Genomic DNA, 14,229 nt, shown 5'->3' on the forward strand with positions numbered 1-14,229 from the left:
GGATATTTTTATACTTTAGCTGTTTTGCACTCATGCAAAAAGGTGCATTCTTTGGGTCACGTTTGCATAATGTTCACGCCCAATGACTGGAAGTGTGAGCGTGCCTTTGCGCTACTTAATAAGAGCACATTTGCCGAGGAGAATTGCATGAGAATGCAAAGTGAGCCATGTTTACACCCAGGGTCACGGAAGTCCCGCAGCAGATGTCCAAGCAGGGCAAAAAATAAAAATAAAATAAATAAGTGGGTGTATGCTCATTTATGTGTGTGTACGGGTATGCGTGGCTAATTAAGACTTGAGCTTGATGGGGAAAAAGTGTGAAATGATGGCGTTTTGCCCTCCGCTCCCTGGGGAACGTGTGTGCTCTGACATCTGTGTCTCCTACGCTGCAGGGAGAGCCCGACTATCTCCAACGCATCACTCGAGCAGTCGCCTACTTAACTCATCCGCTCGCTCGACATCCTTATCACACTTAAAGGGGATGTCTTGTCGAAACCACCTGGACAAAGGCAATACAAACGAACAGATATACTGATGGTAACAGCTCAGCTCAGTAGGCTGCAGCAATAGTCGCCGCTCTTGGGAGAGGATTAAAAAAAACAGTATATGCCTGTTGGTATTGTTATATGTTCATCTGTCGACATGTGTTACTCCACCATTTTTGTTCAAATATGAGGCGCGTAAAGAGCTACAACACTGCGGCACTGAGGCTAGCTGTTAGCCTGTCCTTTGCATTGCGCAAACAAAACTTAAACAGACAAAGCTATGTGGTTGTTTTAAATACGCTACATGTAATGATCTTTGCTTGATGTTTAGTTTGACAGTAAAACTATACTAGGAGCAGGGTTATAATAATGAATAATTAATAGTTATGGTCGTTCCATATCACATATACTGGCAAGTTCATTGGAAAGTCCTCACTGACATCGGTAGATTGACAATGAACCTGAAAGCTAAGATGAACCACATCCAATTATCAAGTCAGGATTGACAATGACGCCCATTGTGGATCCCAGCATACATAATTTAGGACATGCTGTATTAGAGGTATTCATTGAATAATAATTGCTGGACTTTGCACCATACCCAACCGACAAGGAAAAGGCCATCCGAGGTGTGACCGAGCCCGAATAGAGTGAGTGGCAGATGCCGAGAGGAGTAAAAGGTGCAGGCGGTGTCCATAGAGATGGAGTGAATAGAGAATGGCACGGGTGGGTGGGCATGACGCAGGCTAGGAAATATTAACGGGGAACTATTAATAGGTACAGGCAGCGGTGATGTCTAAGCTCCGGTGCTGCCCTCTTAAATGCGCATCATTCAATCGATACATTTGAAAAAATATTAGTACAATAAATATCTTTGAAGTGAATGGATTTAACACAAAAAAAATCGAAAACAAGTGAATTAAAAATCTTTTATAATTATGCATGTATATATTCATAAACATTAACATGCACGTTTTCTCCGGGTGTTGCATTTACATTTAAGTGTAATAAAGGTCAGGATTTAAAATGTCTTTCCTTCTTCCAAGTAGTGAGGAAATATATTTTAGGACTACAATTGGACATATATAGTATTCAATATCTCCCCCTTGTGGCCAGCTGTGAAACAATCAAATTGTACGCTACTTTATTTGAATCAAGTAATTATTTTAATACATAAATTATTTACTTGAAAATACACAAAAAACTAAAAAAAGATAATTAAAAATACATTTTATAATATAAGTTAATAAAAGTAAGTATTCTAATGAATAAAGATTCTGGTTATGATACTCAAAGTAATGCACAAAAAATGAGAAATGAATGAATAACTCTGCAAGGCAAACTATATGATTTTTTTTCTCCATTTCTAGCATTAATTTTCTCCCCCTTTTTTCTGGCAATACTATAACAACGTACGCATACACACACACACAGACAAACAAACAGGTGGCTCACTTTTTTGTGATGGATGAGCATGGTGAGAAATGTTAAATAAAAAAAGCGCCAGATTGACTTTGCCTACAACACTGAAACAAAAATCAGCAGGCTGGAACCCCCCCCCCTCCCCAATCCTTTCAAAATGTTGTACACTTTTCTGAGAGGCATTGCAACAGTGCAAGTGAGTTTGTTGATGACATTCATGTTACCATTTATGGTCATAACAATTTGAACCCCACACATGGATGTCATATGAACGACTGAGTGAACTTGAAGAGGTTTAAACAAGCGCATCTGGACTGGAGGGAACAGGACATCAGCAGGGGGGGTCGGGGGTGGGGGAGGTCACTCAGGGAGCGTCGTTAAATTGCATCTGACTTTTGGCCAGATGACATACACACACAGTGCAGATGAAAAAAAAAAGCAAAGTCATTCAAATATACATCCTCAATTCCACTTCATTCAGAGAGCACTCCAAAAAAACAACGACGGCTGCATATAAAAATGCTGTACGTAATGTGAAAATCAGGCATACCAAAACAAAGAGTTAAAAACGAATAAATAAATAACAAAAAACGGCAAACACAATTAAAAAAACTAACAAAAAAAAGCCAATCTCATGCTGAGTTGGAAGCTAAAGAAGAAAAATGTTGTCAACACTTTAAGACAAGTTGCTTGCTTTTTATATAGATCGAAGGGTAGCGAGATAGATATTCCGACATTTGAAGAGATTTATTTCTTGATGGTCCCTAAGGAGTAAAGCCAGGCGGTGCAGGCGGTGCAGGCGCCGCGCGTCCCGTGACAACCCCGCGGGCAACTTCAATCAGCGTGCAGCGGCAGCAGCAACCAGGTCGCGAGTGATGGCGGCTCAGGGGCCCCATTGGTGACCTTACGTTGGCCTCGAATGAGATGGACAAGTACAAGTGGTGCGCCTGCCTGGCGTGCGCCCTGCTGTGCGCCTCGGTTCTGCTGTGCGTGTGCGTGGCCACTCTGATGACCGCTCCGTGCTCCGGCGGCGGCTTCCGGCACGCCGCCGTGGCGGCGGACTCGCTGCTATGCTCGCGGGTTGGCAAGTAAGTGGACTCGCAATTTATCGAGTGCGGCTCCGGTCTTTTTCTGGCGTTCTGAGGATTTCCTAGCAGGAAAGTTTGCGTCGGTCACACTATTTGACGAGTCAGCGGTTTGTGTGAAACCGAGCGAGGTGATAAGCAGTTTAAGAGATTGGATAAGATGGATCATATCCACGCGGGCACGCTGCTTCCTTTACGTTATTACATTAGCAGCCCACAGTTTTTTGTACTGTTAAATGATGTTGTTGTTATCTTGTGAATATGAAAAGATTCACACTCCTGCCAAAGTTTTTGTGGTATAAACAAGTGAGACCAAAATCAAAACTTGCCAAACTGGAATTTGGATTCACAACTCAAACTGATTTGAATTCAAGAAATCAGCACGTTATTGTCTTGTAGACTTTTGGCATTGATTAAAACCAAATATCCACCGTGGTAGTTGTTGGATTGATTATTTTTAGTCATCATACATTCGCTTATGCCTGACATGATAAATTGATTATGCTTGCAATGAAGAACGCTTATGCTTGCAATCATTAATTGACTACGCCCGCAATGAAGAACACCTCTGCTTTTAATAAAGATACATTCTTTATTAAGTACTCACATTTTATCCATTATACTAAATGGAATGTACCATCTGCTGTTACTTTTGGTGATTCTGATGTGGAAAACAGCTCGGGTTGTGGGATGTTGTGGACGATGTTTACCATCTTTTCCTGGGTTCTTTTTCCGATTGATTTTTTAATCTGGTGATAACCTCTTTCTTTTCAACCCCTGGGTCTACCTATGTTGCATATGCATGACTCCACTGAATAAAGTCCGTCGGGAAGGTTGTGTGGTTGGTTATGTGCGCAAATGTAGAATGAACGGGTAATGTGGAATTGATTATTTTTAGTCGTCATACATTTGCTAATGCCTGACATGATAAATTGATTATGCTTGCAATGAAGAACGCTTCTGCTTTTAATAAAGATACATTCTTTATTATGTACTCACATTTTATCCATTATATACTCACTTTTATAATCAAGAATGATTGGTGCACTGTGTGGATGTTTAGGGACGCAACCACCTTTCCGAGGACGTGGTTGAGAAGAGATAAGTGTTAAGACTAAACAGTGAATGGAGCCGTCAACACCAGCTGCGACGTGATGTTTTTGTGACAATTGCACACATGTACATAATTTGCACTCACATAGTCAAACAAGTTCAGTGTGTGTTCAACACCCCCCGCCCTTTAGTTTGGACACACCTATGTAGTAGCTTTTCCCAATAAATGAGGAATGTCATCATTTGTCGAATGATCAATAACATAACTGACCGATCGGTAAATATCAAAATTGTAAGGCACATACAAACAAGGAATGTGCAGTCTTCACTGAATCTAGACATGTATGTTTTTGGAATGTAGGAGGAAGCCAGAAAGGCAGTCTCACTTTTTTTTCCCTGTTACTTAAGACCCCCCACCCGCTCATGCATACCTAAATGACGTTGGTCTTCCAGGGACGTGCTGCAGCAAGGCGGCTCGGCAGTAGATGGCGCCATCGCGGCCCTCCTGTGCACCTCCGTGGTCTTCCCTCAGAGTATGGGGCTCGGCGGAGGCTCTGTCGTAACAGTCAGAAATAAAACAGGTCGCTGCTCTGAATTCCAAATACGTTGGCAAAGCAAATTACCAATACGGTTGTGGTCATTTTATGTTTTTTTTTTTTTTTAATCCCAGGTAAGGTGACGGTCTACAACTTCAGAGAGACTGTCCCTCGCAAGTTTAAGAGCAACCTGTTGGATGATTGTTCGGAATCATTCAAACATACGGCAGGTAATGACTGAATGAATATACTGAATGTCGGTGAATATGCGTGAGGGCTTACCGTTTCCTATATGGCAACACGCCCCTAGGTAGTCAGTGGATCGGCGTTCCCGGTGAGCTGCGGGGCTACGAGGAGCTTCACAAGCGCTACGGCAAGCTGTCGTGGTCCAAGCTCTTCGAGGAGCCCATAAGGCTGGCCAGGGAGGGCGTCGCGGTGCCTCCTCATCTGGGGAAGATTCTTGGCATGCCCGCCGTGAAAAGCAGAGTGGAACGTTCAGCCCTCTGGTACAAAAATATTTCCTCTTTTCAATCTTCTTTCCAATTGACGCTGTCAAACATAATCGTGTGCCCTCCAGCTAGTGGCCGAAAGTGGAATTACACCCAAATAAACGAGATCAGAACAATACGGAGTTAGTGGGATACATTGACAAAACAAACAAATCTGGCAAAAGTGAGTTCGGAATAATGTGAATTTTTTCCCCCCTCCTCAGTGACATTTTTTGCAACAACAACAAGAGTGTTCTTAGGACAGGAGACATCCTGAAGTTACCTCAACTTGCCGAGAGCCTGCAGATGATTGCCGAGAAAGGAGCAGACGCTTTCTACACTGGCGAGATTGGTTGGGATTTAATTCACGACGTCAAAACCGCAGGTGGGGAGCCAAATGTAAATGCTAGAACATTATTCGTAAGCTCGTATGACTTGCTCATATTTGTCACTGTTAATGATTGTTTTTCGATATGCGCCTTAAAATTGTCATGCGCCCCCCCCCCACCAGACAGATAAATGGTTCTATACGTCGTGCTTATAGGTGGAACATTAGAAATGGCGGATCTGAGGTCCTACCGGGTGAGAGCGGTGGATGCATGGACAGTTCTTCTGGGGGACACGCTGATGCACATTCCTCCACCGCCTGCTGGGGGCGCCCTGCTTGCCTTTATCCTCAAGATCATGCAAGGTTTTTTTTTTTTTTGGTCTCATTTCCTGGGGATGGTTGTTATGCTTAAGACTGAATCTCCAAATAGTATTTGTGTTTGTCTTCTTTTCACAGGGTTCTCATTGACACCACATTCCCTGGAAGGGGAAGGGAAAATTCAGTTTTACCATCATTATATCGAGGCGGTCAAATTTGCTAATGGCCAGCGAAGGAGCATTCGCGATCCTTTGTTCAACAGCGAGACGGTTAGGATTTGATATTTAAGTATGATACAGTCTTTATGAAAAAATGGTTCCATTAGAAAAAAAAAAAAGACAATTGTCGCCTCTAACACGGCAACATAGAAACAAAGTTGGAAAATGTCAACTTACAGGGTGCGGAACATCTGATGGATCCCACCTTCATCGGTCACATCAGGACAATGATTTCTTCCAATGGCACCCACCCGCCATCGTACTACTCCGACGTCAAGCCGCCGCCCGATCACACCGGAACGTCGCAAGTGTCCGTGCTGGATGAAGACGGACTGGCAGTCTCTGCCACCAGCACCATAAACCATTTGTGAGGAGACGCTTGTTGGAAATGTTCCGGAATCTTCAGGTGTGTCATCCCCGTCTCATGGTGTAGGTTTGGAGGAGGCATTTACTCCCCACGGACGGGCATCATCCTGAATAATGAGCTGGCTGACTTCTGTGGGAGAGCAGACACACTGAAGCCTGGTAAGATCGACCGTCACCTTTGTGCGGACTTGAACGGGGCCGACAGTTTTAGTTGTAATGGCCGTTTCAGGTGAGCAGCCTCCCTCCTCAATGACGCCAGCTATACTAGAGTCCAAGTCTGGAGGACTTCTTGTGATTGGCGGAGCAGGGGGAAGCATGATCACCGGCGCTGTGGCCTTGGTAGTCCTCAAATACAAAAACGTGTCCTTGACTCATGCTTTTTGTTGACACGGTTCATCTGGGTGTGGCCCACAGTCCGTAATAAATCACTTGTGGCTGGGAATGAGTCTGAAAGCAGCCATCGAAGCTCCCATCGTGTATGTTGACTCCAAGAACAATGTGAATTTTCCACCCGGTTTTGATCAGGTAATCTACTGAAACGCACTTTGTGTGCAGTTACGGTCACTTCGGATAAGTCATGTCACATTTTCCTCTCTGCCTTCAGGCTGTCATCGACGGCCTCAGAGCTCTCGGGCACCAGGTTGGACAAATGCAGTATTTTTTCAACATCGTGAATGCCGTGGAGAAGGAGGAGGGATGCATTGTGGCCGAATCAGACATGAGGAAGAAGGGGATGGCGGACGGATACTGAATTGAACATTATTCACAAAAAAAAATTCAAGACTCTCTTTTTAACTTGCTGAAAAACGAAAAAGTGAGCTTTCTGATGGCTTCTTCATGGAAAGAAAACTCATTGATGGTTTGTATACATACAAACTGTTGCTTTACAAAATGACTTTTTAAAATGTTCTATTATTTGATATTGTTTTTTGTTAATTTCTTTTTCTGGCAGTTGGGTGGGGGATACATTGAATTTAATGCTGAACAACCAATTAAGCTACAAGGATGATGTATTCATAATAAAAGGAAAACATGATTTTACAGGAAAGAAAATTTGTTTTATGAACTTGGTCCTTTGTTCCCATGAGCAATTACATCTTATAGAACCAACTGTGAAAACGAGGTGTCATTTCTTATAAATTTCAATGTGTACTATACGAGTTATCATCAACAAAATGGCTGAAAATTCACTCACTGGACAAAAGGGTTTTTTTTTTTTTTGGTGGGGGTGGTCTGGCCAGGCCCCAGGGTGTCCTTGTTGAGGTTCCCCCACCCCTTCGAGACCTAAAAGTAAGGAAAAGTGTTACAGAAAACAGATGGGAGGGATGGAAAATGAGTCTTGTATGTTTACACTGTATGTGCTTAAATAAAAAGACTCAAACCATAAAAAGGCTCTGAACAATTAAAATGTATCCAGTTTAATTTTCAGCAAATGAATATGTACACATTTAAGTTTATCGTTTACCTTCAGGCAGCGAGCGAAGCAAATACTGACACAGTATTCTGTCAAGGCGAGTTCCAGCATCAACAAACAAACAAAATGCAATTTCAAATAGTTACAATTTTGTTCCTCATACATACAATATGATGTCATTGGTCCATGTGTGTCATCGTTTTATCCGGAAAATAAAACACTAGCGTTCTCTTTATAGGTGGACATAAGAAATACAATCAGCAGTTCTCAACGTTGTACGAAGGGGGTGAGGGGTAGCAGCCAAAAGGAAGAGAACTTAAAAAAAAAAAAAAAGCAAACATAATAAAAAATATATTTCTTTAAAAAGAATGGACACTAATAGTGGTGTGGAATTAATATTTACGGTATTTTAAAATCACTTTTGATGATTTGGCCTTTTTCTGCTGGTGCCCATTGACTATCCTGAGATGTTCTTCTCATCTTGAAGGCATTCCAGGACGTAGTGGATCACCCTGTAGCAGAAGATATACTGGTCCTGGAAGCACGTAACAAAGACATGCATGTAAAAAGGCATGTACGGGAAGAAGTCATATGATTCAAAGTTACGCATTTTGTCAAGAGCACCTCTGTCTGGACCATTCCCTTTCGCTGAAGTCTCATGTTCCGTACCACATCCGAAATATCAAACTGAGGAGGAAAAAACAACAACATCACCATCACTCTTACGTTCAATCCTGCCCGATCAAGTGCTACTCACGTCGGCGTCTTTGCTGATAAGCCCAAGGACCACGTCGATGCAAATAAGCGTCCCGGAACGTCCGATGCCAGCGCTGCAGTGTGTGACGATGGGGCCCGAGCGGTGCACGTGCCGCATATAAGAGATGAAGGTGAGCAGCTGTTCGGGCTGAGATGGCGTCCCGTGGTCGGGCCAGCCCGTGTAGTTCAGGTGCGTCACCAGCTGCGTTTCATCCGTCTGGATGACAACGTTCATCAAATGACGGTGCTTCTTTTTTACTCTTCCATTTTTTTCACGTCCTTACCGTCACATCTTTGACCTCCATGAGTCTGATGACAAAGTGGTCCAGGTATTGATCCTTGAGCAACTTGATCTGCAGGCGCTCGTCCACCATCTCGGTGGTGCCCGGCGAGTCTGGCCAGTACCGTTGGCACTTCACTTTGCCGCCCTCAATCTCCTGCGTCATCATGGCGACCACATTGGCCTTCTGCTCCCACACCATCTGCCAGAAGTCGCCCATAGTGGTGGGCAGGGGTCCCTGGCAGGCGATGTATGCAAAGTCCTCATCCTTCACGGGCATCTTGATGTGGTTGGCGTTGATATAACCGCCATTTGTACCGAGCACCACTCGTGTGGTGTCGACTGCAGGAAAACAGGCGTGGGGAAAATGTTAACATTACTTTTCCGTCTATAATTGTGCTCAAGTTTTAATGTAGAACAAAAAAAAACTACTACGCATTGACATGTTTAATAAATTATTCATATTGGGCGTAATATAATTCTTAAAATGGATGTCTCGGTGTCACACCCCCCACACTTGTGTTAACTCACAGGGGACAATATTCTTGTAGCGGTTCTTTCTCTTGTTCTCCTTCGTCTGGCCAACCAAACAGTCGTCCAGAGGTTGAAGATTTTGAAGATTCTACAAGCAAATGTCTCCAGCATGATGAGAAGAACCACAGATAGCACTGAAATGAGATGAACGAGAGGGTCTCACCTCAAATTCCTGCTGGGGGACTTTCTGTTCCAGCAGCCCCTTCATCATGCGCACAACGCCGTTGAGGTTGACACCTGTATACTGGCCATCGGGGACCACCTCAACAAGCGGCAAGGAGGTCAGCTCGTCTTCTGTGATGATTGGCCCAGCTGCGTGCAAGCACAACAAAATCGGTGGAACAAGATCATGATAAAAACAAAAAACAGAGGCCAAAAAATAAAACCCCCAAAAATGTTATGCATTGATGGGATTTAATTGGAATTCACAATTTGTAGGGGTTTTTTAAACGCCGTTTCAACTTCAATCTAAACAAGTAAAAATAAATAAATATACATAAATAATATTTAAAACATGAATTATTCTGGAAACAAAGAACAAACTCTAAAAAATGTTGAGCACTGCTGATATTTTAATTTTGATCACTGATAGGATACTATACACTAATTTATGCATAGAAAAATGTTTTATAATAAATGAAGAATGAACCTTTTCTGAATTTGGAATCGAGGTTTTCAATGGGCAGCTCATCACTGCCCCACGTGATGTCGTCATCGTCGTCGTCTTCTGGCCGGCCAGCGCTCATTTGCAGGTAACTGCACATTCAATAACAATAAGAGACGGCATGTAAAAAAAAAAAAAAACTAAAATCCTCATCTGCTCCCACTCTCCAAATACCAAATCTTACTTTTCATTGCTGGGGGCGTCCACACTCTCCTCCATCCATTGCACTTTACGAGAACTCTGTGGATTTAAAGGACAACCGCTTAAAACGTGAAATGTAAATGTGTACTATTTAGTGTTAGCGCTTTGATGTGGACCTCGGGCGAGTCTTCGGGTAAGGAGGATCCGTCGTAGTCTGTATCTTCGGAGAGTTCGGCACTGTGCTCTCTTTTGGGATTGGGCGGACCTTCGTCATAGTCGGCCGGCGGTAATGGTGGACAGCCGGAATTCAGTACGTTATGGGGACTACCCAACTTGGACTTCACCCCGCTGTCCTCACTGAGATCTGAAAACAACATTGACTATAACAAACCAGGGTAGTTTCCAACTTTTGTAGTTAGTACAGTAGACAAAAGTGAATCCATGAGGCAAAAGTCATATTTTAGATTTCATATCACCTCTGGTTTGGTATGATCGCTTTAACTCAAGGCAAAATTCATACTTCAATCTCAACTGACGACATTTGAAGGTTAAAAACATCGAGAACAACAAACAAGCAGCATCGGAAAGAGAAATGTATGCGAAAGCTCAATTTCAGTTGAAAGTCTAACCCAAGGTCTGATCTCAACTGCCTTTCTGTTACCGAAGACAAACACGAATTCTACAAACGCGCAGCAAGTCAAGCTTCCCCTTGTGAGGTACGCTGGTACCTGTGTTTCCGTTGCACTTATTCGTGTTGATTGGCAGATAGGCCATGTAGGTGTTGGGGTTCTGGCCGGGCGGCCTGGACACCATCAAGCGTACCAGGCCTTTAGCTTTGCGGATGGTGGTGACAGCTTTGGTATGCGAGACACCGGTCATTGGCTCCTCGTTCACCTGCCGACACAGACGAAATGGCCTCAGACAAAGGCTCGTGTCCTGAATGGTCCAAAGGAATACTTAAAATATCTCACTTTCAACAGCCGGTCGCCCACTTGCAACTTGCCCGAGGCCTCGGCCACTCCTCCTGCTGTGATGGACTTGACGAATATACCTCGCTCACCGCCGATCACGGAGAAACCGAGACCTCCCGAGTTCGGCTTGTCCAGTTCCAGCTTAATTACCTCCTCCTGGACGTGCAAACGTGTTAACAAATGTGCAGGTTGTAGGTTGTCAAACAACGTTAGCATTGAACCTACCTCTAAAGAAGACAGCACTGTGAAAAACTCGGTCTCCATTGGATCTTCTGCGGTGAGGAACCCTTGAATGATAAACAATGGTCACTCAATGGTGGATTTTTTTTTTCCTAACACTTATTCCAAAAAAGTATTAGCCTCAACGAAGGGTAATAGTCACACAAAAATGTCGTGAGCTTGCAGTGGGGGCAATCCGCTACTGTTAGCTACTAATGCTAATGTTAGCTGTGGACTCCTTCAGCTGAAAATACTGCTAGCTCGCAGGGCTGTGAACCTTACCTGCAAAGGCTGGCAAGAAGCCGACAAAGTTAATGCAAGAAACTTTCTGATAAGGTTGGCTACAAAGACGAGTCACAAAGATACTGTCAGACAACAATAGGCGCTAAAACTACATACTTCTGTGTGGTTTATTGGTGTAGATACCGCGCCTTGATGAAAATGTAGTGTTTTATTGACTAATCGTTTTATAGTAGTGTTATCTGCTAGTCACGTGTTATCATAAGGGAGGGTTTATTGATTTTGAATTTTACAGTAGTGTTAGCTGTAATTGCTATCGGGTAGCTGGCCGGCTGCAACAACGTACACCGCAAATGCTGTTTGAGCTAGCTCGCTGTCGAAAACCTCAGCTGCTAACACTATCCATGAGCTAGCTGTCGACTGGCTAATTGTTATGTGCATCAGTACTCATTTTTCTGAGCTCAAGTTTTTTTTTTTTTTTTTGACTTGGCACATACCATTGATGCCAGATGAGACACTGGAGCTGATGTTACTATTCAGAGAGGACAATTTCCCAGGATACACAGGCTTGCCATCCCTTTGAGTGAAAGGGACAAAACCAGAGTTAAAACTGAGGAACATATATGTTATTTTTCAATGGAATATCAGGCTACCTTGTGGCTTTAAGAGTTAAGTCGCCACAAGAAAGTTCCAACAATCTGGTGTTCTCGCTGAGGGTAAGTTCCTGAGTGGGTGCACCATTAATGTAATGGATGAGGTCCAATGGCCTCAGGGTGCCTTCATCAAAGGCCGCTGATCCTGTTAGGATGTCTTTTACAAACACAAGCCCGTACGCGCTGTCCCGACCGCCGTCCAAAACCAGACCTGCAGGGAGGGACCAGGAACGATCACTTCCAGACAACCATTTTACTTCATCTGCTGAATTTATATTTATGATCTTCTTACCAAGTGGTTTGTGGAGGTCTCGAAAGCAAATGTCGGGCAGCAGGTGGGCATCGATGTAGGGTTTTGAGTCATCCAACACTCTACCCACAACCAAGTTCACCAACCGAGGCTCTGCACGCACAAGTTCCACCACCTGGGTGTGGCCCATGCTGCTCACATCTTTCTGGTTCACCTGTGAGTAAAAACCATGCAAGATGAGAAAACAGTGGTCGCCCGACTTAATATGTGAACACCTTCACGCTCATCACTCATATCAGTTGTATCTCAAATCAACTTTCCCCACTGAAATTAATAGAGATTCTATTAATCCGCTCCAGCCCACCACACAACCATACATTGAGACAGTACAGAAGATTGTCTCAACAATCCTCCAATTATGTTTTTCACAGAGCATAAAGAATACATGCCTGTGACTATTATGTTCCTATATCAGCTAATTAAAGGTTTACAACCCCTGGGATATGAATGCTATTTTTTGTTAGCCCATCTATTGAGAGTACGATAAGTAAGACAAAGTAGTGTAGGTAAAGAGCTCGTGTAAGAAGTTTGGTTCAAGACATGAAAATATATTGACTTTATGTTTTGTTTCAGAGTAAACATCAAACAGCTTGATGCAAGCACGCTTGTTTTATTTTTTTTGAGAACTCAAGGTTTTCTGTTAAACCGCACATGGCATGTTCAGGGAGGGCAGAACGGGTATCATTTGTTTCTTTTCAGAAAAAAAGCTTTGATCTTTGTCAAAATTTGGCTCGCAACATGAAACAAAAAATAAAAAACAAATAAAATGAAGCAAAATTGACTGATGACTGATGGTAAACCTTGAGCATTCTGTCCCCGGGCCTGAGCCGTCCGTCGCTTTTGGCGGGATCCTGAACAATGTCATGGATGTAACAACCGTGATCGCGGCCTTTGGTCAGTGTAAAGCCAAGGCTGCCCATTTCAGACTTCATTAGTGAGACCTTCAGCTCCACTACCTATCAACACAGACAAACGGCCAACAGACGAAACCTTAAAGCACAACGGAAAAATCTACAAAATGACATGAGGTGACAGTGCCTACATGCTCCTTTTTATTTTTATGTATTTAATTATTAAGGTAAACTGAAACAACCAAGTGAATCTTATCACAGTTATGATAAGTCAGTATAACAGAGTCCGTCCCCCGCCACCCCCACTCCCACATCAAGCTTCTGTCATTCCAAGACAAGCTCAACTAGGCGGGGAAACGTTTCACAATCACTTTAAAGTGATGGCCGTGTCTGGCCTACGTATGGTTAAATTAGCTATTCATTTGCAATCTGAGAGTGGCGGGGTCAAACACTACATCAGAGCCAAAGCTACATTGAGTTTTACTTTTTCCGAAGGGTATTTTGACAAAAGCGGGTCAGAGGCATGCATTTAAGACAACTGGAAGGTGGTTTTAAATGAAAGGATTAGAAGGAAAAAAAGAATGCATATGTCGCCTTTCAAGCATCTTGAAAGCCTGAGTATTTTTACTTTGTTTTAGTTTTAATTAACAAAGGTCACTCGTGTGCAAGCATTCCTAGAACAAGTCAAGTCAAGAGTAATTATAGAGCACTTTCAAACAGCCATCGCTGCATACGAAGTGCTGTACATGGAGCAATTTAACATGCACAATAAACAGTAAGACAAATCGGTAATAAAGGCGGTCGAAAGCACCAAACAGTAAAACTAAGAACAAATTAAGTCATGCTGAGTCGAATGCCACAGAATACACGTGAGTTTTGAGGAGGGCTTTGAAGATG

The 14,229-nt window shown here is 43.2% G+C and overlaps 2 protein-coding genes across 6 annotated transcripts in view; one reads left to right on the top strand and one right to left on the bottom strand.

The window, feature by feature from the left end:
* Nucleotides 1–2,608: 2,608 nt before the first annotated feature.
* On the top strand, nucleotides 2,609–7,707 carry LOC127591418 (glutathione hydrolase 5 proenzyme-like). Its single transcript, XM_052051571.1, has 12 exons — nucleotides 2,609–2,995; nucleotides 4,499–4,626; nucleotides 4,716–4,811; nucleotides 4,892–5,087; nucleotides 5,294–5,454; nucleotides 5,614–5,760; nucleotides 5,854–5,984; nucleotides 6,113–6,300; nucleotides 6,367–6,458; nucleotides 6,529–6,638; nucleotides 6,714–6,824; nucleotides 6,904–7,707. The coding sequence occupies exons 1-12, from the start codon at nucleotides 2,832–2,834 to the stop codon at nucleotides 7,048–7,050; spliced, it is 1,671 nt and encodes a 556-aa protein (XP_051907531.1). The 5' UTR covers nucleotides 2,609–2,831; the 3' UTR covers nucleotides 7,051–7,707.
* ptpn13 (protein tyrosine phosphatase non-receptor type 13) overlaps nucleotides 7,702–14,229 on the bottom strand; it is a 36,793-nt gene continuing 30,265 nt past the window's right edge. For 4 of the 5 annotated variants that reach the window (XM_052051399.1, XM_052051402.1, XM_052051401.1 and 1 more), the window contains 16 exons: nucleotides 13,282–13,437; nucleotides 12,464–12,635; nucleotides 12,172–12,382; nucleotides 12,016–12,095; nucleotides 11,285–11,346; nucleotides 11,060–11,215; nucleotides 10,817–10,982; nucleotides 10,265–10,452; nucleotides 10,132–10,187; nucleotides 9,933–10,039; nucleotides 9,447–9,595; nucleotides 9,281–9,371; nucleotides 8,754–9,091; nucleotides 8,471–8,686; nucleotides 8,338–8,400; nucleotides 7,702–8,248 (listed from right to left, as the gene is read on the bottom strand). In XM_052051399.1, the coding sequence (XP_051907359.1) occupies nucleotides 8,171–8,248; nucleotides 8,338–8,400; nucleotides 8,471–8,686; nucleotides 8,754–9,091; nucleotides 9,281–9,371; nucleotides 9,447–9,595; nucleotides 9,933–10,039; nucleotides 10,132–10,187; nucleotides 10,265–10,452; nucleotides 10,817–10,982; nucleotides 11,060–11,215; nucleotides 11,285–11,346; nucleotides 12,016–12,095; nucleotides 12,172–12,382; nucleotides 12,464–12,635; nucleotides 13,282–13,437 (2,289 nt within the window). In that variant the 3' untranslated portion in view covers nucleotides 7,702–8,170. The remainder of the gene's footprint in view (nucleotides 8,249–8,337; nucleotides 8,401–8,470; nucleotides 8,687–8,753; nucleotides 9,092–9,280; nucleotides 9,372–9,446; nucleotides 9,596–9,932; nucleotides 10,040–10,131; nucleotides 10,188–10,264; nucleotides 10,453–10,816; nucleotides 10,983–11,059; nucleotides 11,216–11,284; nucleotides 11,347–12,015; nucleotides 12,096–12,171; nucleotides 12,383–12,463; nucleotides 12,636–13,281; nucleotides 13,438–14,229) is intronic. The other variant, XM_052051403.1, reaches the window with a different exon arrangement.

The sequence above is a fragment of the Hippocampus zosterae genome, chromosome 18, assembly GCF_025434085.1.
Source record: "Hippocampus zosterae strain Florida chromosome 18, ASM2543408v3, whole genome shotgun sequence".
Lineage (NCBI taxonomy): Eukaryota > Metazoa > Chordata > Actinopteri > Syngnathiformes > Syngnathidae > Hippocampus > Hippocampus zosterae.

What these genes read in the sequence shown, in the direction of transcription:
- LOC127591418 (XM_052051571.1), top strand. Translation starts at nt 2,832, where the DNA reads ATGGACAAGTACAAGTGGTGCGCCTGCCTGGCGTGCGCCCTGCTGTGC. An exon ending in TATCCTCAAGATCATGCAAG is followed by an intron (nt 5,761 to 5,853) that starts GTTTTTTTTTTT and finishes TTCTTTTCACAG; the next exon opens with GGTTCTCATTGACACCACAT. An exon ending in AGCAGACACACTGAAGCCTG is followed by an intron (nt 6,459 to 6,528) that starts GTAAGATCGACC and finishes TGGCCGTTTCAG; the next exon opens with GTGAGCAGCCTCCCTCCTCA.